Source organism: Carya illinoinensis, chromosome 1 (assembly GCF_018687715.1).
Source record: "Carya illinoinensis cultivar Pawnee chromosome 1, C.illinoinensisPawnee_v1, whole genome shotgun sequence".
Taxonomy (NCBI): Eukaryota; Viridiplantae; Streptophyta; class Magnoliopsida; order Fagales; family Juglandaceae; genus Carya; species Carya illinoinensis.
The window spans coordinates 41,588,397-41,615,970 of NC_056752.1; the positions used below are offsets into that span (position 1 = coordinate 41,588,397).

Below are 27,574 nucleotides of genomic sequence, written 5' to 3' on the forward strand. Positions count from 1 at the left end.
ATAATCTATTTTGTCGAAAATAAATAGTTTGTAAATAAGCCTGAATTTGTTCTGAGATTAATAAACCGTTCGTTGACACAAAATTCAACTGAATGAAAAGTTTCAAATTAATTCGTGTTTAAAGAAAAGTTGAACAAGAAATTCAATCACACACTAATTAATAGTTTAATCCCATCATAAACGTAATTTATAAAATTCACGATAAAATATAAAAGCAGATTCTCTGCGGGTAAATGAAACTGTTGAGGTGGGTTCCAAAATCGCTCACTTTCTGTTTTTGACAGGTCCGAGACATAGCTCTCTACCACCCTGAATGAAACTATCCGCCTAAATGAGCTCGGAAATGGAGGTTTCTGTTCATACCGAAATCTGGGACAGTGTGAGAGAGCTGACCAAGTTGGCCCAGAGGAAAGGCAGCGATCCTTTGCTCTGGGCGTTACAGATATCTTCGAATTTGAACTCCGCGGGAGTGGCTCTGCCCTCTGTGGAGCTCGCGGACGTGTTGGTGTCGTACATTTGCTGGGAAAACAACCTACCCAGTCTCTGGAAGTTTCTGGAGAAGGCGTTGATTCTTAAGATCGTGCCGCCTATGTTCGTTCTTGCCCTGCTCTCTACAAGGTTTGTGTTTCTGTTTTGAATGATTTTCTGGGTCTTGTTTGTTTTCTTTTTGGCAGGAGTGTTTAGATCACCTGAAACGAGTGTTATTGTGGATTATCGTTGGTGGGTATTAGAGGAAGTAAGTGAATTTGTTTAAGTTTTTTTTTTTTTTTTGAACTCTTGGAGTCTTTTCACAGTGTTGTTTGATCAGTTTCAGCGGCATTTTTTTATCTATTCACTGCACTGTGTCTGCTTCCTCAGAAAATGGAGAAAAATAAATCAAGGACTAAATATTAGCAGGCTTTTATTTATTTTTATAAAAGAAGGAATTAGATGAGTGCCGTTTTTATTTCTCTTCACCTCAATATTCTGTTTTTTTTTTTTCTTTTTTTTTTTTTCAGTCTAGTTCTTATATTTCCATTTGCCTTAGGAAAAGTTGAGTTTTGCGTTAGTGCTTTATGTCATGCATAAAATATCTATAATGCTCATTTTTTTTGGTTCCTGCATATTCCATCTAACAGCAAAGAGAGTTGTTGTCCTTGAACGTTGCGACACGGATGATGTTGCGATGATGTTGCATTATGAGAAACATTCAGCCGCATGTTCTTTTGAAATTTTATTTTCTTAATAACTGTTTTCTAATTATGGACGACACTGTTAAACTAAACTATTGACGATCACAGAAGTTGGCTGTGTTTATTTTTTTGGGGAATTGAATGACATTAATTTAATTGAAAATTACTTGCGTATCATGTAATTGGTTTTCGGTCTGGTGGTGTGAGAATTGATCCCATCTATCTACTGTGGAAACAGCTGGTTTTATCTAAGGTTTCAGCAGATCCCATTGAGTTATTTTGTTGTTTTTCTTTGTTTTCTCCTAAAATGAGTGGCAGAAAGGAAAGAGAAGAAGCTTAAGGGATAATCATGAACAAGAAATAGAGAGGGAGGGTACTTAATGAATGCAGATTGTTAGATTTTTATGGCTTTGCTGTCCTTCTGCAATCCAATGGAGAGTTTCATGAGTTAGGGAACTTTTCATTTATATATTTCTATCTTCTTACGTTTATACTCTTGGAGCTACTGTTATTTTCCCTGTTTACTCTAGTAGATTCTCTGTCAAATATATGTATTAAAAAAGAGAGTCACACAGAGAAAATTAGTGACCTGGTTGTTCAATTTTCTTGTTTTCGGCAGATTCACATTCATGTTGATACTTTTTTCTTCAGGGTCATTCCATGTCGACATTCTCGGCCGGCAGCATATAGGCTTTATCTCGAACTCCTTAAGAGACATGCCTTTACGCTTAAATATCAGATAAATGGGCTGAATTATCAGAAGTGAGTTATATATTGTTTGCTTAATTACATAGCTTTGGGTTTATGGGAAAAAAACAGAGCCACTTATTTTCTGTTTGGTTCACAATGTCAATAACATTTGATTGTATTTTGTTGCCATGTGGCCCGAAATTAATTTCATGTGCTGACTAATATTGTCGTATTGCATCTTGCAGCATATAATCAAGACATAAGCAGGAAAAGCTAAATTCTTGAAACTGTTCCTCATAAAGAAAAATAAAACTGTTAAGTTTATTACTCTATATCACAATTATTTTCAAGTTTTTCTCTTTTTGTTCCAGTTTCCCGCACAAGGAGTACAAAAACCTTGTGGAAGTACTTTAAAGAGTGTCACTAGGCAATACTTGGTCACTGCTTGGCCTTGCTAGGCTACCTAACATCACGACATTGCGAAAGATGGCTGAGGCCAGGAAACAAAAATTTGAGATGCTAGATACTTTGTGCGACTGTTGGTCAATATTTCCAACAATACCTTCCCCTTGCTACATCCCATAGTATCTCTGCCATGGATGTCCTTACAGTGCTAGCTGTTGTGACTGATTAAATTTCATTAAATTGTTGCTCCACCTCCTTGATTCAGCAGCCAATGAGTCCTCCATTGCTTTTGACCCTTTATATGTGCTTAGACCCTGTAAATGGCTCTTTTCTATAACTCATAAAGCTAAAGATACAGCAAAGAGATGGAAAATAGAGATGGAAAGAGTTGAGGGAATGGAAATCAGAGCTTCCAATGTTTAGGGTGGACTGAAATATATTCTTGGGGACTGCATGTGTTGGATGCTGCACAGCCTAGAACTTTTATTTCATTTCATTTTATTATGTTTAATGGATTCATAAATCTTTATCACTTACCTATTAGAGAGATAAATTTTTTAAAAATATTTTTATGATATCTTCATCAGACATGAATTTGAATTTTATTAGAAGCAGAGTTCAAGAACAATGAAGTTGCTCAGGTTTCAAAATTTTACTGTCTTTTAATTAATTAAAATTCTTTATCATGTTTCTATAACATGTTTATATTTATGCTACAGATGTATGTCATGCTAACTGAACTCCACCATTCAAATATGAATGAAAATTTTCTGATTTAAATTTATACCACTCAGTTTCCACTCTAATTTTTGCATCATAAAGATTGCTAGTGCATTTAAAGCTGACTATTGAACTACATAGCTATTTATGCTATCTCAAGGTCATTTTTTTCATTTGTGACTTCTACTTATAAAAAAAATGTTTTCATTTGCGACTTCTAACCTATTTTCTTTCTTCTGCAGGGTCATGAAATCAATAGATGATGTTCTTCATCTTTCACAGAGATTTGGCATGAGCGTTAGTGAACCTGGGATTCTTGTGGTTGAGTTCATATTTTCAATTGTGTGGCAGTTGCTTGATGCAACATTAGATGATGAAGGGTTGCTAGAACTCACCTTAGAGAAGAGGTCCGCATGGGCAGTTAAATCTCAAGAAATGGAAATAGATTACCATGATAGTTATGATGAGAAGAGGGCCGAATTTAAGGAGAGACTGCAGAATGTGAATACTGTGACGGCCATTGAGTTAATAGGACAATTTCTGCAAAATAAAGTAACTTCGAGAATTATTTACTTGGCTCGTCGGAACATGTATGTACATTCTCATTTATAACTGTGCATTTTATTTTAATTGTGTGTAGGTGAAGTGAATGGCTATCATGCTTGGTTTGTCAAGCATTGTTAGGGAGTATTATTAATTGGTCTTTGGGGGATTCTTTTTGGACATATCTATATTCTATTATAGAATTTTCTGAAAAAGCTTCTCCTCTGTTTTCGTTATAAGTTTCATGAATCCTACTTCGTTATTCCATTCAATTCATGTCCATCATGTCTGTCCACAACTACCTTCAATCAATTTTACATGTGGTTTCTTTCTTTTTTTCCAAGTATTTTTTGTGGTATCTTACTTCCCTGTCACTTTGTCAGGCATACACATTGGGTAGATTTCATCCAGCGATTACGGTTGCTTGAAGCAAATTCATCAGCACTAAGAAATTCCAAAGCTCTAACTCCTGAGGCTCTAAATCAGTTGACTTCAGATACTCGGATAGTGTTGTCTCGAGAATGCAAAACAACTTCACTACAAAAGTTCCATGGAGTTATGGCTTTTGGTTCTCTATCTACCTCTGCTGGTCTATGCCAAGGAGCTAGCCGTTCTGCTCTTTGGCTTCCTCTTGATCTTTTATTGGAGGATGCCATGGATGGATATCTAGTTAACGCAACAAGTGCTATTGAAATAATTACTGGTAAAGCCAGATTTTGTTCCAAGTCACGTGGAATTTTAATTGAAATGATGTTAGATCCATTCTTTGAACTCCCAGATATATATGAATGAAAACATGGTTTCATGTGTGCAGGTTTGATTAAAACACTTCAAGCCATAAATGGAACCACCTGGCATGACACTTTTTTAGGTCTTTGGATAGCAGCTCTTCGTCTAGTTCAAAGGGTTAGGATTCATTATAACTGTACACAAAAGTTTTCTTCTGTCTTTGTATATATACATTTCAAATATTTTAGATGTAAGTTACTATGACTTCTTGTGGCATTTGAGTATGGCTTCCTCCCTTTTAACTTTTCGTTGTTTTCTTTAGCGTTAGACTTGAATTGAAGGTAAATAGTTTTAGAAGATCGTGTCTAATATTGGTCTTTCAGTTTTCTTCCCCATCTTAAACAATCTGAAAAGGTTTTGATAAGAATTTTGTTTCTGCTTTCTAAGCTGTTTGGGGAAAAATTTCCAGTGGATATATATTATCGTTCATGTATTACATCAACTCCTAATTCTTGTTTCTAATTCTTAAAATATTTTTTCTTGTTAGGAAAGGGATCCCATTGAGGGCCCTGTGCCTCGGCTTGATACTCGCTTATGTATTCTGTTGTCTATCACAACACTTGTCATTGCTGATCTCATTGAGGAGGAAGAAAGTGTGTCAGTTGATGAAACAGAATGTGGAGCCACTAATCATTGGAAAGAGAAAAATGTTACTGGGAAGCGTCGGAATGACTTGGTCTCTAGTCTACAGATGCTAGGGGATTATCAAGGCTTATTGACTCCGCCCCAGTCTGTTGTTTCTGCAGCCAATCAGGCTGCTGCAAAGGCAATGTTTTTTGTTTCAGGCATTAGTGTGGGGAGTGCATACTTTGAGTGTATTGGTGTGAAAGATGTGCCTATCAACTGTTGTAAGTAACATTTTTATTATTAACCAGCATCAATTTAATGAAATTATTCAGTCAGAGGAAAAGCGTGGACCAACATGGCCATACCAAATATATTGCCTAGGTGCATATGGTAGTGACTTGTGAGGCTTCTCATGGTGGCTGCCAAAACATTACTCGTAATTCATTTTGACCGTTACCGTGAACACCTCTCTTTTGGCAACATACTTTCTTACCGTAAAAAATGAATTCGCAACATAACTGAATATGTTTCTTGGGCTGGACCCTTGGAACTCTTAGGTTGCCTCCATCCATTTTTCTCTGTTAGTCTCTTCTAACAACCTAGTTGAACATCCTGTTTTCTCCATATTTCTAGTTACTTATTATCCTTTTGGTTTTTGGCAAAGTTCTTTCCTTATGCTGGTATTCTTCTGTCCATATATAACTTCAAGTTCCTGTTCTGTTTTATTCCTTTTTATGGGGCCACTATTTTTGTGATATGTACTTATAAATTTTCTAATCTGAGTACAATACCATTATTTCAGCTGGAAACACGCGCCATTTGATAGTTGAGGCTTGTATTGCAAGAAATCTACTAGACACATCCGCATATCTCTGGCCAGGCTATGCAAATGGCTGTATCAATCAAATACCTCATAATGTGCCTACTCAAGCGCCTAGTTGGTCATCATTTATGAAGGGCGCTCCACTTACTCCAGTGTTGATAAATGCTTTGGTTTCAACTCCTGCATCAAGGTATAGTTGCATGTACTTCCTATACAAATTAATGTACTTAATAAACCAGAATCATGTTCTTCTCTTCGAAACTTTTTATAAGATGGTTTCTACTTCACCCTTTTGAGTTGCTGCTTTGCTTGCTTTGGAGCCCACACCTGACAATGTCCTCTCAATATGATTTTATGTGAAACTTTTTGAACAGCTACTATGGTTTGGGTACTTAAATTTGAACGTTCTTGAGGGGTGTATTAAATGGTAAATTTCATATTCATTTCTGAAACAAATGCTCAATTCAGTAGTCAGTTATTGTTGGACATTCCAATTTGCCAAGTTCATGAAATTTACAAAGTTAATGTGTTATAATGAATTGTTTCTTCTGCACAGTAATGATTCATCACTTCCTATTTCAATAGACACAAAATATATCATCTCTATGTGGTCAATTTATAGATTACCTTTTAAATGACTGGCCTGACCTTCAGTTACCCCTTTTTCTTTCCTGAAGCCAGTTACGTCAAATGCTCTTTTTTAAAATTTGGCCAAAGGTGATTCTACTTAATTTAAGCTCATGGCTTTGATAAAAGCTTGGCAGAGCTCGAGAAAATATTTGAGATTGCAGTCAAAGGATCAGATGATGAGAAGATATCTGCTGCTACAATACTTTGTGGGGCCTCCTTAATTCGAGGTTGGAATATACAGGTAATGAAGTTGGAGTTATTCTAAATTCTTTATGGAATAGCATACCATTAAGACCTATCTTTTCTTCCAACTTTTAAATCATCTTTTTGGTAATATCTGAACCATCCAACTACTCAAATTACTTTGATGTCTACTTTTCATGCAGGAACACACAGTTCATTTCATTGCCAGATTATTGTCTCCTCCAATTCCTCTAGAACATTCTGGGAGTGACAGCCATTTGATCGGTTATGCTCCAATGCTTAATGTACTAATTGTTGGAATAGCATCTGTTGATTGCGTTCAGATATTCTCTCTTCATGGCTTGGTATGTTTGATTTTTGGAAAATATTACATAATAAAAATTACAATCTCATCCTACTGCTATCATACCGCGTTGATATGCCATTATTCATCCAGCCTTGATTTTTTTTTTTTTTTATAAAAGCAAAGAGTTGATCTAGTAGTTGATAGGTAATGCCACATTAGCACATTATGATGGAAGTGGGATGAAATGTGGTATGTAAAAACAACTCTTAGTTTTCACTTATCCAAGATGGAATTTAAAAGATGACATTATAGTTGATTTGGCTAAAATTCTTTGATAAACAATGATACTTTGTGCATAGTTATCTCCTCTCTCCAACCTTCATCACAGTTGACCACTTTCCTCAGTGCTTTGCTTGTCTTTAAGGTGAAGGGTTTTTTTCATGGGGAATAAAAAACCAATAAATGGTTGTTACATTGTGAGTGATGTCATGCTAATAGGTGGATTGAGTGCGATCGAAAGAATGTAAACTAAAATCATGGCTAATACCCTTCAGTATAATAATTTTAGAGTAATGCTAGATACAGTTAGGGGTTGTGCAAGCACCACGAACTCCTTTTGAAAAATAGTGGGTTCCACCATTAAAAAATTAATTTTTTCATGTGGATCTCATATTAACTCATTTTTTTTTTCAAAAAGAGTGTGCAGCAGTGTTTGTTCAACCCATGACTGTATTTAGCATTACTCATAATTTTAAGAGTCGGGATAAATTAGTACGGTGACTAGGTTGCTTGCAGTGGACTGAAGAGTTCCGTTAAGTGCCTTTTCGTCTACCGAATGGAGCAAAATTGTTAAATTTAAAGAGGAAACAGGGATAAGGGCTCAAGGACCAGGGTCAATAATCAGAAGTTACTGTTTTGGGTGTTCTATTAACTGCAGTCATAGTTTGTGATTAATATATATATAACCAAGTGTTGAGCCTTCAATAAAATTGAATTGGAGTTGGATATATTTTCAAACCCACAAATCATACTCAAAAAGGATGTTAGCGACTGAGTATTCATGTCATCCACATAATAATATTTTTTTTTAAAATTTCTTGCCAGGTTCCACAGCTTGCATGTTCACTGATGCCAATCTGTGAGGTGTTTGGTTCATGCATGCCCAATGGCTCATGGACTCTTACAGATGGAGAAGAAATTTCTGCTCATGCTGTGTTTTCAAATGCATTTATTCTTCTTTTGAAGCTATGGAGGTTCAATCATCCACCTCTTGAACATGGAGTAGGAGGTACACCCACAGTTGGATCCCAACTAACTCCTGAATACCTCTTATTATTACGGAACTCCCACTTAGTATATCCGGGAAATGCCAACAAGAATCGAAATAGGAGAAGACTCTCAGCAGCTGCAAGTTCTTCATCTCCACAACCCGTATTTGTTGACTCGTTTCCGAAATTAAAAGCATGGTATCGGCAGCATCAAGCATGTATAGCTTCAACCCTCTCTGGTCTAGTTCATGGAACCCCAGTTCATCAAATTGTTGATGGGCTTCTTAATATGATGTTCAAGAAGATTAATAGAGGAAGCCAATCCTTAATTTCGATATCTGTAAGTAGTAGTTCTTCTGGATCTGGAAATGAAGATACCTCTCTAAGACCTAAACTGCCTGCCTGGGATATTCTAGAAGCCATTCCGTTCGTGGTTGATGCTGCTTTAACTGCCTGTGCCCATGGAAAACTTTCTCCTCGTGAACTGGCCACAGGTAAGCTTCATGTGCCCGTTTGATTTTCTGTTCACTTTATGCTTTTACACAATCAATTATTTTAGATTACACCCCAAGACTCTAAGATGCTCCTTGCAATCCAAACTGAATTTTGCCCACCAGCATACTTATGATATCCTCAAATTGTCATTATTGGCTTTACCTATCAATAAATGACAGAAAGTAGTTCCTTGTTCAATTTGATGTATACCCAGTTGTTTGAATTATAAATCCAGAATAAATCATCCTCTTATCTGTTGCAAGATAAGTTTGTCTTTTCATTTATGTAATCTGGTAATTTATAACCTTTGGTTATTGTCAGGTCTTAAAGATTTAGCTGATTTTCTTCCTGCATCTTTGGCAACCATTGTGAGCTACTTCTCTGCTGAAGTAACTAGAGGTGTTTGGAAACCAGTTTTCATGAACGGAACAGATTGGCCCAGTCCTGCTGCAAATCTTTCTAATGTTGAGGAACAAATTAAGAAAATCCTAGCTACTACTGGTGTTGATATCCCAAGTCCTGCTGCAGGTTTTCTCTTGTTACTGTCATCACTTCTCAATAATTAGGTTTATTTAAGGAGTTAGCTTGTCTAGACATGGAAAGAGCTTTACTCCTGCTTTATGTCGGCCATGTGCAAATAGTTATGGCATCCAAAGTCAGAAGCTCTGTCCTAGATTTAATCAAACCTGATTAATATCATAACTTAAGGCCCCTTGTTTAGGTTTCAATCAGTCAATCAAAATTCATCTTTTTTTTATCAAAAAGGAAAAAAAAACCCTTATGTTAAATGTCTGATAGCCACAAGATATTGTCATTAGCCATGGAAATCAGCCTTTGGAATTGATTTTATTTTCCCATAGACCGAGGCTTAGAAGTTATAATAGATGTTCTTTTCATATATTGAGATTGCTATTAGCTGTCAATTTTTGTTTTTGTCAGATATTCTGATTGAGACGTGGTTCCCACAGGTGGAAGCTCTCCATCTACACTTCCATTGCCCCTGGCTGCCTTTGTAAGCCTTACTATAACTTATAAAATTGATAGAGCCTCGGAACGTTTTCTGAATTTGGCTGGCCCAGCATTGGAGTCCCTTGCAGCTGGTTGTCCGTGGCCTTGCATGCCAATTGTGGCTTCTCTGTGGACACAGAAGGCAAAGCGCTGGAGTGACTTCCTGGTCTTTTCTGCATCTCGGACTGTCTTCCTCCACAACAGTGATGCAATGGTTCAACTACTTAAAAGCTGCTTCACCGCAACACTTGGTCTGAACGCTATGCCCATCTCAAGCAGCGGTGGGGTTGGAGCACTTCTTGGCCATGGATTTGGATCCCATTTTTGTGGTGGGATTTCTCCTGTCGCCCCCGGTATTCTTTATCTACGTGTCTATCGATCCATTAGAGATATTGTGTTTATAACAGAAGAGGTTGTTTCTCTCTTGATGCATTCTGTCAGAGAAATAGTATCTAGTGGTATTCCTAGAGAGAGATTAGAGAAGTTGAGGACGAGCAAGATTGGAATGAGATACAGACAGGTTTCACTTGCTGCAGCAATGACTCGGGTGAAACTTGCAGCTGCCCTTGGGGCTTCTCTAGTATGGTTGTCTGGAGGCTTAAGTCTAGTTCAATCCTTAATAAAAGAAACGTTGCCTTCTTTGTTTATATCTGTTCACAGATCAGAACAGGAAGAAGGATCAGAAGGGATGGTGGCCATGCTTGGGGGATACGCTCTTGCTTACTTTGTAGTGCTTTGTGGGGCTTTTGCTTGGGGCGTTGACTCAACATCATCTGCATCAAAACGCCGTCCAAAAATCCTTGGGACTCACTTGGAATTCCTGGCAAGTGCAGTCGATGGGAAAATATCACTTGGTTGTGATTGGGCCACCTGGCGTGCTTACGTCTCAGGATTTGTGACGTTAATGGTTGGCTGCACTCCGAATTGGGTGCTGGAGGTAAATGGAGATGTGTTGAAGAGACTAAGCAATGGGCTAAGACAGTGGGACGAGGAGGAGCTTGCTCTGGCTTTGCTTGGGATTGGTGGTGTTGGTACAATGGGGGCGGCTGCTGAACTGATAATAGAGAATGACATGTAAATTAGTGTTTTTTACCTTTTTTCTGACTAACTCCTTTTAGGGTTACTCTATATATAGAATGTAAATGTACTTTGGAGTCATAAACTTCCATTTTGTATAGGAAAGGTTCCCAAGTTTTTTTTTTAATGGAGAAAAGCTTTACCCTCCAGATAGGGGATTTTGTCCAAATGAACTGAGTTTCTACCGCATCATGTCATTACTAGTTTTATTTATTATTTACTTTTTATATGAATTAAAGTAGTAGTATCCTACATGCTAAGAATCAATAAAACCTCAAGTAGAATTTGTTTTGTAACTTAAACCCTAACTTCAGTAAGCCCTTAGACAACTATCATGTTTAAGGTGAATCCTTATTCGAATTTTAATTCAAGACTTAAATACATGCCAAACTACCTAACGATAACTCCGGCCCCCACCGACCCTGCCATGCAGGTGCCTTAGTCTGGTCGCCAAGATGGATTGGCTCCCAAGGTTGGCTAGCAAATTTGCCCACGACAAGATATCAAAGAGATTGAGAGAGCTCACACACACACACACACACACACAGATGCCTGAGCATGGGAGATGACAACGAGAGGGTATTGTAGCCCTCCGACTTCGACTTTGTCGGAGGATGAATCCGACCTCCAACCTCCAACTATTATAGATTCCGCTCCGACTCTGACTCTAACTTGTCAGAGCGGAGTTGGAGTTTGGCTTTTTCATTGGGCTTTTTTATTGGACTTTTTTCCTTAACCCATTTGACATTTCAAGCTCATAATTTTAGACTTTAATTAGATTTGGGCTTCTATATCAATTTTTTTTAAAAAAATATAATTTTAGATTTTTAATTTATTTAACCAAGTTTTTTGTAAAAATAAATCATTCATACTAAGATTCTTTATCCTTAGAACCTTAGAACCTGATACACACATTAAAATCCTGGACACTATAAAATAAAACTAAATTCAAACTTGCAACAATAAATTTTTCAACTACGATACACATTAAAAACACATAACCAAAATTACAAACTAAAATCATTCATTCAAAATTACAAATTAAAAATACATAACCAAAATTACAAACTAAAATCATTCATACAAAATTACAAGTTAAAAACACATAACCAACTCTAGCATCCCCATACTATTGTCATTTCAACAATAACAAACAAAATAATACAAAGCCAACAACACATGGTCTACCATCATTTAACTCATCCAGATTCTATCATCATCTATCCTCCCAATTATCCAACCAACCCATGTCTCATCATCCATCAACAAGTTCTAATTCCATTAACAACTCATAACTTACAACAAAAGAACCAATACAAATTACAATGAATGTCATTCTAACTTGTGCCTGAAGAAAAAAAAAAAACAAAAATTAGTCAAAAAATAAGATACCATATAAATTTATAAAAATAAAGCAAACAAAATTGAAATAAAATATCATAAACAAAATTGTCAATCATTTTCACGAAGCACGCTGGCCATAGAAGTAGCTAATTCTACATTAAGATGTTAAAGTATAAGAGATTAGTATCACAAAATGTCAAAATCAGCTTATATAACCACTTAAAAAATCTCTAAATACATTACATGAGTCTAGCTTATAGCTCTCTGCATCATTAATGACTTTCGAATAATTTTGACTCAAGCATATAGGGGTGGACTTCAACTAGTTTTGCGAGAATACAAGAGCCTCTACATTTCTAGGAGCCAAAGAATTCCTAAACGAATCCAGGACACGGACTCGTGTGCTAAATGCTGACTCAGATGCAACGGTGGTGATTGGAATGGCTAAGATATCTTTTGCCATTATAGCAAGAATTAGATACTTGATGGAGTTGACTTTCTACCAAATTAAAATTTCGAAACTCCTCATAGGAATCTCAATACTCTCCAACAAATACTGTTCTAACTCCAACTTACAATCCATCAAGGATGTTGTATGCTCTTTATGGAACTTTATCAAAAATTCTAAGGGATCATATTTTATAACGGTACTACTACTTCCTATTGATGCACTACTTTCACCACTTCGAGTTTTGTTAAATACAGTTACGCACCCACCACCAAACTCTACATATTGTTCATACAAATATTCCATATCTCTTTTGAGAAGTGCAACAAATTCTTCACCCCTCTCCTCGCCCAATGTTTTCTTCAACCATTATGCTTGAGTAACTAATTTGAACCGTAGATCAAGAATGTCAGCAATAAACAACAACCGATTTATTTTTTTAAGATCATCCCAATATTTATTATACTTTGTCTTCATTCTGACAGCCATTGACTCAAATATCGATTACTATTGTCACAAAAATTATTTAAGTATTTATGAATGACAATAAGCTCTTGGATATAAATATTTGATGTGACATATAGTGTACCATAAATATGCAAGGTGGCACTATAAAAGATTTGAAGAAATTTCGAAAAGTTTCTTATAGTCTCCCAATCATCAAGACCAGGAGCTCCTAGACCCTTTTTCTCATGCCCATCCTCAGACAAATAAACTCGTGAGTAAGGATCTTCATAAAGCAAAAGTTGTAAAACTTTTTTATACTTCTCAGCCATGTCCAATATAAAAAAAGTCAAATTCCATCTACTAGGCACGTCAAGTTTCAAAAAACTAGAATGTTGAACTTTTGACCTATCAATATAAGACTTGAAAGTGGCAAGTCCTTGAGGAGAAAACTACACATACTAATCAAATTCTGGACCCTTATAATTGACTCATCAACCTCTTTCAAATCTTCACTCACAACAAGATTTAAGATATGTACCGTATATCTCATGTGAATAAACTTATGAGTTATAACACAATCCGTATTTCCTATTTCTTTTGTTCTCAACCAATCAATAACGGAGTCGTTAGAAGTAGTATTGTCCACCGTAATTGTGAAAATTTTTTCAATGCCCCAATCAAGCATACACTCCTCCAACTCCCTCCCAATCGTTGCCCCCTTGTGGTCACTAATCCAAACAAATGAAATAATCTGCTTATGCAACTTCCAATTACTATCAATGAAGTGAGTAGTCACACACATGTAATTAAAATTTTGGATAAAAGTCCAAGTGTCGGTGGTCAAACACACTCTTTGTTTGGTGGTCAAAAACATTTTTTTCAAACTATTATTCTCTCTCAAAAATAGCCTAATACAATCACGCATTATGGTAAATCAAGAAGGAATATGAAACCTATGATCAATGGATTTAACAAATTCTCGAAATCCTTCTCCCTCAACACATCTAAAGGGTAGCTTGTCCACTATCACCATCCTAACAAGAGCAGTTCGGATTTTTTTCTCATTGTATTTAGTTATCCCTAAGGTCTTCTCCCCTTTCCCCTCCTAAACTTCTTGCTTCCGAGACCAAGGATATTTAACTCTTGTCCAAATTACTCTTACGGTTTTTAGTGCAAAGTTGGATGTGTATTTTCATGGTCGAAGTGCCTTGCTTTTTGGGATGGCATTTCCATTGCCTATGGCAATGATTATAAGTAGCTACAGACTCTTCAGGATCACAATCAGACACTTTGTAAAGTGGGACCATACCTCAGACCTATTTTTAGGATTTCTACTACTAGGTGGAGGGCAAGAGGTAGAATGAAAGGCACTAGGATTGCCTATCGAAGAGTCTATTGGTCCGCTAGACTCATTGACTACTGGGAGCATCAATTGGTTATTCTGGGGCTAGGATGGTAAGACAAGATCCAGCTATGGATGTATGAGTATTTATGCCTTCTATATCCATGATTTAAGAACTAGAACTATAGAACACAGCAAACAAGTTGGATTAAGACAACTCCAAAATGTTTAACATCCAAAGATCAACACAACAACACAGAAAAATTTACCAATCAACTTTGCCTTTTGGCTAAAAAAACAAAACTTTTGAATTATATATTAGTAGGCCTTTCATAGAAACACGAATTAGAAATGAGGCCCATAATCATAAACAATAGATAGATTTTGTATTTGGGCGATTTTGAAAAGTAGAAATTGTTCTTTATTTTTGGATTTCATACATCTCTTTTCTGTCCATATTTTGTCCATAACTAATGAACTTTGTTATTTTTGAGTGATGGGAGAATAGAGTATTTTTATTTTGAAAACTTTTCAAATTCATTGCCAAGTACCAAATAAAAAAAGATTATAAAATTAAAAATAAACTTATTCTCGTGAAAAATAACATTGGAAATTTGGATGAAGCTATTTTTTTTCCTATTAAAGCTTTTAGCTTCTTGACATTGTACTAATGAAGTTTTGTCTTCCACAGTGTCATCGACAAGGACCAATAAGTAAAAATATACTACAAGAAAAATTAAATTTAAGCTTTGTCTTCCACAGTGTCTTTGGCAAGGCCAGTGCTACTTTAAGTGTGTGTGGGCACTGGGTATGTAAACTATAACAATGAAGGAAGGTGGAGATCCGTTATTTTAATTTGAACTCTATACTACAAGAAAAATAACTTATTGAAGTGAAAGAACAACCAACTAAAACCCATATAATTTGTCTATTCAAGTGAAAGAAAAATGAACAATGAACTTACCAAAAGAGAGAGAAGCCGTTCGATGGGAGGGGAAGCGACACCGTGCGATGGCCTAGGAAGCAACGCTGCGATGGCGTGAGGGAGAGGGTGGGCGACGGCAAGCTAGGGTTTGTATATATTGGGAAGTCTGAATTTGCCAATTCGGGAACTAGGTCTGGGAGTGGAGACTCAGGGAGTGGATTGTGGGGAGATTGCCTGTAGGAGTGGCCCAGTGGGCAGCAGGCTGGCCTGCTTCCATTATGTTTTTGGGCTTTTTAATTTTTATATTCCCAAATTTTAAACTATACCCTATTTTAAAAAATATCAAATTAAAATTTTAATCTTAAAGTTTGTTTTCAACTTATCAATTATCATTCTATTTATGATTTTTATAATTATAATTTTTTCCATCACTCAATTTAATTGTTAGTATTAATTAATGAAAGTTATTAATCTTCTAGTTGTACTCTAGTATTGATTATGGACAATTACATGCTATAGTCTATACTCTATAGGCATGTACTATTGTGATTAATAACATGTAATACTAATTTATAATAACTAAAGTATAATAACTAGTATTATATATTAGTATAATAGTATTGCAAATTTACATGTCGTGCTACTGTACTAAATTTATAGATTATTAGTCTTTGTATATTAGTATTAAATGTTATTCTAAATTAATATTACAAGTTATTAAATTTTTTTATTATACATCAGTAAATGTTTACATATGTCATACACTGTTATTAGTCAATTTAGTCTACTTATATAGTTATATTATAGTATAAATATATTATTTAGGAACAATAAATAGTTAATACTATTATTGAAATTAAATAACTATATAAGTTAAGTTATACTTATATTTACATAGAATATATATAATGAATGTTTTATTAGTCATACACTATTATTAGTCAATTTAGTCTACTGATATTATTTAGGGAAAAAATTAGGTTATAATAATTAACCCATGGAATCATGCTAGTATATTATTAAATTAAACTAACGATGTTACTGTATAAGATATAGTTATATAAAATCTATATTAATATAATCAAAACTTTAGTTATTATAAACTAGTATTACATGTTATTATAAATTTATTATTTATATATTAGTGTTATATGTTATTATATATTAGTATTACAATGTTACATGTTATTATGCATTTTACTATTTATACATTATTATTACATGTAACGCGCATATTTATACATTAGTAATTTAGTTTGGGAAACGCTTCAGATCGGACAATCCTAGAAGTGGAGAATAGCAGAGACGAATGAACTTGTGACACGTAAGTGCCCCTCAACTAGCCTGGTGCGCTGCGTTGCAGATGAATGTTTCTCTGTTTCTGTTGAGCCCCTCACCCGAGTCACCCCAACCCTCTCTCTCTCTCTCTCTCTCACCCATCGAAAACCTCTCTCTGTCGAACCGAAAACTTCTCATTCTCCTTCGCGTTCACAAGTTGTTGAGACAGGAACAACTATGGGTGTTGACTCATACGCAAGCACCCACTGACGTTGCAGGGTGTCGGTAATCAGTATATGATGCCATAGATGTTACTCCAAAGAATAGAGAATTTAAGCCATAACCCTAACCGTAGCACTCTAACTATCTACTGCAACCACGAACTCACAGTCACGGCAATTTGGTTTTGTTACAAAGTCGAAATTTTATTCCCAATAATTTTTTTTCATATCCATATCTTGAATGTTAACCAAAAACATTTGGAAGAAAAAATCACGATTTTTTTTTTGTTCATTTCCCAGGTTTTCTCAGCAACCAAACAACACTAAGACTAAACTTAGGCGGCCTCAAAATCTTCAAGAAACAACTTCCAAATGTATAAAAATTCGTCAGACTTCAAAGCAAACACAGATCATCAAATTCAAGAAAAATTGCAAAAACTAGAGATTTCTTGCATTCACAAGTGGGGGACGAAAAACAAACGAAATGAAAAGGGGGAAATATTTGGTTTGCCTTTGTTCATTTGCAGAAAAATCTGGTTTCGGTTTTATGGGGGGAGGGAGGGAGGGAGAGAGAGAGACCGCACGTAGAGAATCGAAGGAGAGACAGAGAGACCAACGGATGGGTTTGGTTTTGCTTGGATGGGTTCGAAACAGAGAGAGGTGAAGCAGAGAGAGAGAGAGAGAGGTGTTTTGCTTGATAGGTTCGAAGAGAGAGGTTGAGAAAGGGGATTTGTTTCCCTGCATCGCGGCAGTCATAACTTGCTTTTGTCTCACTGACGTGTCTATCACCTATTAGCCTCCGTTAAATACGAGTTGTAGGATTGTCCGGTTTGAAGTTATTCCCATTTAGTTTTACTATGTTACATGGTAGTAATATTGAAACATCATGAGCCATGATGTAATGTTTGCATACACTAAACTATTATTAGTCAATTTAGTCTATATATTATAGTATAAATATATTATTTTATAATCATTAACCCATGTAGCCATGCTAGTATATTATTAAATTTAACTAACTATATAAGATATAGTTATATAAAATCTATATAATCAACTTTAGTTATTATACATTAGTATTACACATTATAAATTTATTATTTATATATTAGTGTTACATGTTATATTATACATTAGTATTCCAATGTTATTAAGCATTTTAGTATTTATACATTATTATTACATGTTATTATATTTATCTAATTAATATATAGAAAAACACTTATTTTTATAAAATATGTACATTATCAGAGTCGGAGTCAAAATGAAATATCGAATCAGAGCGAAGTGAATCCGCTCTGCTTGGCTTCCGACTTGTCAGAGCCAAAGCAGAGTTAGGATTAGAGTCGGATTTTTGCTCAACCCTAGCGACCAGACAGGATGAAACTTTAAATCACATAGGGAAGATAATGTTTTAAAACAAAAGTCTACAGGGGCCACCTGTAAGCCTGCCATGTGCGCACTGTTGCCTTGCCCACCCCAGGCAGGGGCCAAGCAAGGGGGACAGGCAGACCACATGTAGAGGCCCTGCCGCCCACCCCTAGTTGTTGGAAGGTGTTCTCAGCCAAAAGAGTGCCCAGCTTCTGCGTTATGGAAAAAGAATTTAAAATTTAACATGAGGAGACGTAATCTCATATAGAATCAAGAACTGCACACTTGGACCTAATTTTGTAAGTCAAGCTTTGGAATCACTATCAGCATCAAAACAACGACCAACATTAATTGAGAATCTGAGATCACAAATGCAGCTTATGGAGAGAGAAATTCCCATGTTATATTATGAGACTTTAAAAAGCCAAATTGATTAACAACTAGAGACAGGTAAAAGCTACATAAATCTACAATTTCAGAGGCAGAGATATTCATTTGGCATTTCATATATTTTATTTGCATTAAATCTGGCATCCATCCTTCCACAAACGAGAGTCTTCCAAGGCAATGCAGATTCGGGGAAGGTTGTTTCTGGAGCGCCATGGGATCATATAACTTAAAAAAAAATGTTTTCATAATTTGATGAAGTAAGATGATATAGAATCATCAGGTAATATATGTGAAGTGCACACAATGACATCGCAAAGGTTCAGCGATGACATCGAGCTCCTACCCCATTAACTGCGACAGCCCTGCAAGCACCAGCAAACGCAAAGTTAAGTCCAACAATATTCCAGTCGCTAATTAAAATGCAAGTCCCACTTGTCAAATAGAGCATATAGTTTCTTGTTTTATTATTAAGTCAAACAAAGCATATAGTTGTCACAAAATATATTGTAAAGGTCAGTTAACAAATTCTGGATCATAAAGAGCCAAGTTCTATCCATCAGAATATATTAAACATCATTGTGGCCCCAGATGCTTAGATATTCATATGATTATGAGAGCTTCTGGGGGCCGGATGTGGTATAATGGTACACAGCCACATCAGCTAGTTAATATTGTTACAGTGGACGCCGGCAGAGCAAATGGAAAGCTTCTGTCAGCCGGTTCCTCTCTCTCTCTCTAGCCAGCGCATCACTCTCAATTACCATGATCATGAATGCTCCACATGGCATTAACAACACCAAGAAAGATTTAACCTTTTTCTGTTGTGCAAGCATCTAACAATTCAAAACTTAACTAAATGATCGTCAATATCTATTTATAACCACCCTTTACGACATTGATCAGATGGTCAAACGTGAATTTAGAATAATGCGAACGCCTTTGGACAGACACCAAAGAAGCAAGCATCCAAGCAAGAAATGATCTGTAAAACAATGGATTACCATACGCCACTCCTGATCTTGCCTCCCTTCTGGTGGGAACGGAGTGTTTTTTCTTTCCGTTGATAAATATCACTCCAGCATTTTCTAAATATTTCTGCCACGAACCCATTGTGCTTGTCCCTTGTGGCTCTGAAAGAGGGAAAGTGAAAGTTTTATCGGCAGTCTCTAGGTCTATGCTAAGCATAATAGAATGCTAACGTGTCTCTCTCATTTGGAGACTCCCCATTTGTTTTAATTTGGGCTGCGTCACAGAGGATCAATATACGACATCTAGAACTATGTTATCAGCTTTGTATTCTCTGTATTCCTTTCTCTGTTCCCTCCCCGAACAAAAAATATCAACATCTTCCTCCTCCCATTTCTTCCATCTCCATACTTGATTTTCTCACAGTTACCATAACTCCAAAGTTCCTAATTAATCTTGAAATTTACAGAAATAAAAACCAAAGTATTCTGCAGAAACTAAATTGGGCTGTTCTAATCTTTTGTGGGATAATTTTTGTACACAGAAAAAAGGAAGAAATGGCTGATGAAAATTAGAAACTAATCTGGGTTGTTCTAATTTTTGCAGGATAAATTGGGGTTATTCATACACGAAAATATGCAACATTTTAGAAAGCCCCTCAATCAACCAGAAACCAAGAACCCATATTAAAAACTTTGAAATACACGAATGAAAGTATGAAAAGTCGAGGAGATGAAGTAGACCTTCTGAACTCTGTCAAAAGACCTTGACAGAAAAGTTCCCCAATCCACTTAACTTTAACCAGCTTGGCTACCCCAAAATTTCCAGACCCAATTACTTTCAAAATCTCATTACCGTTCCACAGTTTCAGAAATACCAAAATAGAAGACTAGCCAAATCAATCTCTATCTTTCCCCAGCTACCCACTGTCATCTTGTGGTGGAGAGGTTTAGGCTAAGTATGGGTGTTGTTCAGTTCATGTATTCTCATCATTTGGGTCGTATACAAGGCAAAATTCACCAAGTGTTCACAGCAGTGAAACATTGAGACAGAAAGAGAGAGATTAGACACATTGAAGTATGTTTGAGATAAGAAGGGAAATATCGGGCAGGGTATAGATTGTAGAAATTGGCCAGAGGCCCAGGTGAGCGACGATGGCTCCAGGTGGCAGAGAGAATAGGTCGAGTCTGGAAATGCAGATATATGCAGATGGGGTTGTAGATGAGGGAGATGCAGAAAGATTTTATTTATGTGGCATCAATCTAGTGAGACACCTTTTAGTTGAACACAGTGGGAGGTTGATGTGTCAAGCTCCCATTGGGTGGTGTTAAGTAACACCTAACGCCACGTCTGACCAGAATTTAGATTCTATATATACATCTATATATACATATATATAGATGTATGTACCTATTGAGAGAGAGAGAGGCGTAGTGTGTGCAAACATTGCAAATCAAAGTAATCAATTCATTCACTAATACTTGGCTGGTGTTTAAAGAAAAGTTTTTTTTTATTAGTAAATAGGAATTTTATTAAATATAGGCAAAGCCAAGTACAGGGAACATATACAAGAACCACACCTATGCATGACTATCTAAAGATACAAGAAAGTCATGTACCTTCATGCCATTAAAGTCTATTACAATCAACCGATGGAATAACGTATGAAGAAAAAAAGTTATAATCTCGTCCATTGTCCGTTCACGATCCTCAAAACTCCAATCATTCCTCTCCATCCACATGCACCACCATAGGCAAATCGATATCATCTTCCACATCACTGTGATTTGAGAATTGCCTCGAATGCCTTGCTAGCTGGCCAAGAAGTCAACAACCTTTCTTGGCATTACCCAAACAAGTCCCACTCTAGCAAAGATATTATTCCATAAGCTCATGGCTACATCACAATGTAATAATAGGTGATCCACAAACTCCCCACTTTTCTTACACATATAGCACCAATTCAATACTATTAGTCGGCATTTTCTTAGATTATCTAAGGTAAGAATCTTCCCCAGTGAAGTTGTCCATACAAAAAAAGAAGCTTTTAGGGGGGCCTTAGTCTTCCATTTGTTCTTCCATGGGAATGTTCTTGTAGAATGTGTCGTGAGGGACTTGTAGTATGACTGTACAGTAAAATTCCCCTTCTTGGATTGTGACCAAATATTCTTATCTGCTCCTCCAATCAATCTACAAGTATACACAAGGTTGAAGAAATCTGTAAATGTGTCGATTTCCCAATCTTGGGCAGCTCTAAGGAAAGTGATATTCCATTGAGGAGAGCCACTAGAGAGATCCATGAGCTCTGCTGCGGAAGCCTCATTTCTTCGAGCGATGCCATATAGTGTTGGGTAAGTTTCTTTGAGGATTCGATGTCCTCACCATAGGTCATTCCAAAATTTAATTATGGAACCATCCCCAACTGCAAAACTAGTGCATCAATGAAGATTGGTCCAGCCTCTTCTTATTTGTTTCCAAAGCCCCACCCCATGTGATCCACTCACCTCATTCGAGCACCATCCTCCCCACAGTCCACTATATTTCAACTCCATATCACCCTCAATAAAGCTCCCCCCTCTTCGTGGTATCTCCATAACTATTTACCCAATAAAGCCTTGTTAAAAACCAACAAATTCCAAATTCCCAGCTTGCCTTCTCATATAGGGATACAAACACTCCCCACCCAAAAAAAAAGGAAGTCTCTGTGCAATTTCTCTATCCAGTGAGCCACTTTGCATGGTATTGGAAATAAAGATAAATAAGTCAGCAGGTTGGATAGAGTACTTTTTATCAACATAACTCTACCACCTTTGGACAAATACATCGTCTTCCAACTTGCCAGTTTACCCTCCATGTTTTCCAGCACTCCATCCCAAATAGACAGGGATTTAAAGGATGCACCCAATGGAAGACCGAGATACTTCATACACAAGGTGGAGACTTTGCATCCCAACATATTGGCCAAACTCAAAACACTTGAAACAATTCCCACTAGAACTAATTTTGACGTGGCGAGATTCACTTTCAAACCCGAAGCCGCTTCAAAGCAAAGTAAAAGAGCTCGCAAGGCTGGAATATGATTATGACTAGCCCCACAAAAGACAAGAGTATCAAGCAAATAATAAAAGGTGAGTCATCTCAAGTGTGCCGATTCTTGCCTTCCCTACGACAAATCTAGATAAAAATCCACCTTCCACAAGACCTGCGATCATTTTACTAAAAGCTTCCATTATGAAAACAAAGAGTAATGGAGATAGGGGATCACCTTGCCTCAAACCCCTTGAACTTCCAAAGAAACCCATTGGGATAGAAACATACAATGGAGATGTAAAATTTGATCCAAGAGCACCACCTCGCTCCAAGTCCACACCTCTCGAGCATGTGTAACAAAATATTCCATTTTACACGATCATATGCCTTCTCCATGTTAAGTTTGCATAATAAACCAGGTTCACCCGACTTGATGTGACTCTCCAAGCATTCATTGGCAATGAGAACCGAGTCAAGATTTGCCGACCTCGGATGAATGCATTTTGGGGCTTGGATATGATCTTCTCCAATACTGTACTCAATCGAATAGCCAATACATTCGAAAGGATTTTGTACATTCCACTCACCAAGCTAATAGGACGGATTATTTAAAAAATAAAAATAAAAAAATAAATAAATAAAAGAAGAAGAAGAAATAAAGAAAGAAAGAAAATAAAGAAGAAGAAGAAAGAAAGAAAGAAGCTAATAGGACGGAAGTCCTTAATCTCCACCACCACAGGCTTCTTTGGGATAAGAGTAATGAAAGTGGCATTAAGGCTTCTTTCAAAAATACCTTGTTCATGAAACTCTTGGAAGAAGCTTATGATGTTGTCTTTAAGTACCTCCCAACATGCCTTAAAAAAGGCCATAATGAACCCATCAGGACTCAGATAGGTATTTAAAATTTAGTACCTAGCATTACTCGTTGGCTACTTCCTCGTTGTAATGCTAGGTAATTTAGGTACTAACATTACCCGTCTTTAGAATTTAGTACCTAGCATTACCCGTCTTTAAGTACCTAGCATTACTCGTTGGCTACTTGGGATTTAGAATTTAGGAAAGTTTCAAATTGGCTAGTCCTTTTAGGGTTATAATGAAGATGTGGCTAGAGTTTACCCTAAGGCATTACATATGGCATTGGAGCCACCTAGTAAGTCTTTATATGAAACTAGAGCACTGCATAACACGACCCTAAAGAGGACATAAGAAAATTAAAAAGAGTTTGTAACACCCCAGTCCCAAATTGGGAATATGAATAACCCCCCCACATACAGTGGGTAGGTTATAAGTCACATAGTGGTTACTAAGGGGCTATTTGGGAAAAACATCCCATCTCATCTCATCTCAAAATTTCCTTCACAAGCATCACTCAAACACAACCACTTTTCAATTCAAATTTTTAGCTTTTTCATTTAATCATTGCAACTTTCCCAAATTTTCAAACAAAAATACAACAAATAATTCAACTTTTTCAAAACCCAAAGCAAAAATAATATCAAAAAATTATATTCTAACAATATTTTAATTTTATAATATTTTTATTCAACTTTTTCCCTCTCATTTCTCAAAACCCAATAAAACATCTTTTTTTTTTTTTTTTTTTTTTTTTTTTTTTTTTTTTTTATAAATATAACCCAATAAAACATCTTAATTCAAACAATTTACAAACATCCCCTAAGTAAATGATAATGTACTTTATATGTTTTTTTTTAACAAGTATAATGTACTTTATATGTAAATCTAGGAACCTTCAAATTGACTAGTTTTTTGGGGTTATAGCATACATGTGGCTAGTGCTTATCCTTTGTCATCACAAAAATGCATTGAGCATAGTAATCCATGCAAATCTCACAAAGACATGTCACAATTTGAAGCAAATATTGACTCAAAAAAGTATACAAGATCAATGCACAAGAGATGGCACTAGGAAGGATGTAATGTTACCAGGTTTGAAATTGTTAATGACATGCTTGTCCTAGTCTAAACATAAATTTTGAAAATTCTTCAATTTTAGAAGGAAAAAAAATCATAAAATAAAATTCATGCCAAGGAACTCAAACATTTTTACAAATTTTGTTATAACACCCAAAATTCCAATTAATTTAAGAAGTAGACGGTAGAACTTCACCTAGACAAGGTGACCTATTTCCTCACATTTGGAAAATCACCATCAACAATGAGCCATCACTTTTTTTTATCCTCTTTTTCTCTCTTTCTTTTTACACTGTGTGTGGACAAGAAGGGGCTACAACAAAATCCTACCCACTAAAACGCAGGTATAATCAATCTCTCACATCCCATGCATTCATCTGCTTTTAATTTTCTAATATTCAGATAGATTTCAAGTTATCAAAAATAAAATCAGACAACTTCCAATGTATAGGTGAATAATACGAAATGCCATCAGAAACAAGAAACACAGCTGGTAAAACAACATGCCTTCATAAACAGTACACAAGTAATTCACATGTCCATACAAAAGCGATTAGCCTTAAACAAACATCAGCGATCATTATGAATAGGCATTTATCATTCTTAATACCAATTTCAAAAGGTACAAGCTTGATTGTGCTTACTACCCCATGCTTTTATTGTATTTTTTTTATGAGGCACTTACACCCCTTGCTCACAAAGGCAAAACTCTTACGCTCACAAAATTCAAATACCTTTACTAAGAAAAGACTTCGAAAAGAACAACTCAATTTATGGGATAAACACTTTCCTCTCAACTAAGAAAAGAACTGTTTGCAAATAATAAACCGTATGAACAACTCGATTGCAAACTAATTTTTTTTTTATAAGTAATAAGAAGATTTTATTCAAACGAATGAAATAGGCATAGCCCGTGTACATAGGAAGTATACAAAAGAACACCTAACTTCATTCTAGCTAAGGAAAGAAAGTCATGGACATTGTTTCCATCAAGTACAATGGCTGAAAACCACAGCATTAAAGTGCGCATAAAAAAATTCCGAAGCTCCTCCATTGTGCATTCCCTATTTTCAAAGCATCTCTCATTCCTCTCCAACCATGTGCAAACTAAATTTACACACCCACAACAACAAAAATCTGGTATAAATTAGAACGGAAGCTGAAACCAGTAGTTCATGGCCTCGAGTTTTTGGGTAACTGAGAATATCTAACTAATTTTCCATTTATTTCCCAAATACAAACAAACCTTATTGCAACCCGACCTATTTTGTACACAAGATACCACATCCAAGAGGTGGACAACAAAGTGAAGTTCCTTTAGGAGTTAGATCAAACTCTAAGTAAGTTCTTTTAGATAAACCCCAATGGAGATCGGTAGGATTTTAAAGATAAAATTATTAATATTAATATTAAAAAAAAAAGGTGGAAACAAAGAAGAAATACAAACTACATTGGCAACAGAAATTGCCTCGTCAACCCTGTCAACAAAGTAGATCAAGATTCATCAGAGGGATCTAGTTAGGTTCTCAATCCAACCTTCCAGTCCTTCTAAACCATCTGCACCCTGCCAGAGAAGGCAAAACAACTCTCCCCCGCCCTCTCCTACTTAGAACTTGTGTTGGATGGTATGGTTCACTTATAATTAACCAGCTAGGCAGCATAAAATAAGTTTAAGTACAGGAATTTCCACTCTTACAAACTGAGAAGGCATAGAATTTTATTAGGTTCCATTTCTTTCCAACCCAACCAATCACTCCACAACTAAATCACACAAAAACTGAGAAATCATGTCAAACAAAAACGAAACCCCAATCGAAATCCGATGGGTGCAATAAATTATCATCATATTTTTGGTCAGTAAATAGAGATTTTATCTATCAAAAAGTAAATAGAGATGAACGTTAAAGTAATGTAGGAGCAATGCGCGCAACAAACTATATAAGAAAGAACGAGAAAGAACATGGCTTGCGCCCGAGCAATACGGCACTGCATTGCGTTCAATTCGCATTATAAATCAATTAATTGCAAATGGAAGTCCCAAAGAATAGGCACTCACTTCCTATGCCGCTTCCCACGCTTGGGCCCCCAGCCCTCAAGCTTGGCGACAGGACAGCCACAGCGCGCGTGAAAGAGCAAGACGGCTCGTCCATTGGGCGGGGCCATCTTCCTAAGCTCGGATCGGAGGCACTCGTAATCTGGGTTAGCTTCGCTTCCGCCCTTCCAGGGCAAGCCATCGATCTCCTTGGACTTGGCGGGAGATTTTACGCAGTCGTCTGTCTGAAGCTGTAAATCGAACTCCATGGCCTTCTTCAAGCCCTTGCATGCAGGGTTTTGACAGCGCCGGGATCGGGAGCCGCAGCAGAAGTCAGCGAGGGCAGCGGAGATGGCAAAGAAGAGGAGGAAGGAAAGGAGGTAAGGGACGGAGAGATGATGGAGAAGAGGGGAGAAGTGGGAGAGAAGGAGGGAGACGGAGTGGAAGATGTAGGAGAAGTAAGAAGAGAGGAGGAAGGAGCAGGAGAAGAGGACAAGGACGAGGATGAGGAGGTCGAGGGTGGCGGAGGGAGAGTGCTTGCAGAGGGCAGGGTTAGGGTTAGAGTTAGGGATTGAAGATTTCTGGGGTTTTGGGAAGCTTGCGTTGGAGGCCATGGCGGTGAAGAGGATGGGGCGCATGTTAGTGAAGTATAGAGTTAGTTTGAAAGAAAATGGGTGGATGTGGTGCGCAGTATAGCCGGATGGGTGCGTAGATTAGAGGGTGGCTGTTGCGCAGGATTAGATGGTGTAGGATGCTGCACGCGCCTCAAGAGAGAGGGAGACTGGAGGTCCAGGAGGAGGTTGGAAAGACCGAACAAATAATTCAGAATTGAAAATATCTAAAAAATAATGAAATGACTTTGAATAGTATTAATAAGGGCATTTTTATTGATTTTTCTTTAATTTTTTTTATAATTTGGTTAAAATATATATTTTTAAAAATTTTCTATTAAATTTTATTCATCTTTAAAAAATTTCTTACATCCCACTCTTTATTTTTTCTCTATTTTAATAAAATAATTTTTTATATTCTTTCTTTATTATTATTTATATTCTTTTATTTGTACATCTTTAACTATTCTTTATAAAATATATATAAAAAGTGATTTGAGAATGAATAATAACTTATCAAATATAGAAAGTCATTGTTCACATTTTAAAACTTTTTCTTA

The 27,574-nt window shown here is 36.4% G+C and overlaps 2 protein-coding genes across 5 annotated transcripts; one reads left to right on the forward strand and one right to left on the reverse strand.

The window, feature by feature from the left end:
* The first annotated feature begins 223 nt into the window (after positions 1 to 223).
* On the forward strand, positions 224 to 10,846 carry LOC122274561 (mediator of RNA polymerase II transcription subunit 33A-like). Of its 4 annotated transcripts, none has more exons than XM_043083590.1 (12): positions 224 to 618; positions 1,824 to 1,934; positions 3,230 to 3,577; positions 3,914 to 4,233; positions 4,345 to 4,436; positions 4,807 to 5,167; positions 5,689 to 5,899; positions 6,466 to 6,580; positions 6,726 to 6,887; positions 7,934 to 8,591; positions 8,914 to 9,120; positions 9,561 to 10,846. In XM_043083590.1, exons 1-12 carry the CDS (start codon positions 332 to 334, stop codon positions 10,676 to 10,678), a joined length of 3,990 nt encoding a protein of 1,329 aa, XP_042939524.1. In that variant the 5' UTR covers positions 224 to 331; the 3' UTR covers positions 10,679 to 10,846. The 4 variants fall into 4 exon arrangements, with proteins under 4 accessions (XP_042939524.1, XP_042939526.1, XP_042939529.1 ...); XM_043083592.1 differs by having other exon boundaries at positions 597 to 736; XM_043083595.1 differs by lacking the exon at positions 224 to 618 and adding an exon at positions 1,151 to 1,619.
* Positions 10,847 to 18,338: 7,492 nt separating this feature from the next.
* Positions 18,339 to 27,078, reverse strand: LOC122274576 (uncharacterized protein At5g19025-like). The gene is made up of 2 exons (XM_043083605.1): positions 26,428 to 27,078; positions 18,339 to 18,805 (listed from the first exon to the last, which is right to left on the reverse strand). The coding sequence occupies exons 1-2, from the start codon at positions 27,039 to 27,041 to the stop codon at positions 18,763 to 18,765; spliced, it is 657 nt and encodes a 218-aa protein (XP_042939539.1). The 5' UTR covers positions 27,042 to 27,078; the 3' UTR covers positions 18,339 to 18,762.
* Positions 27,079 to 27,574: the final 496 nt, after the last annotated feature.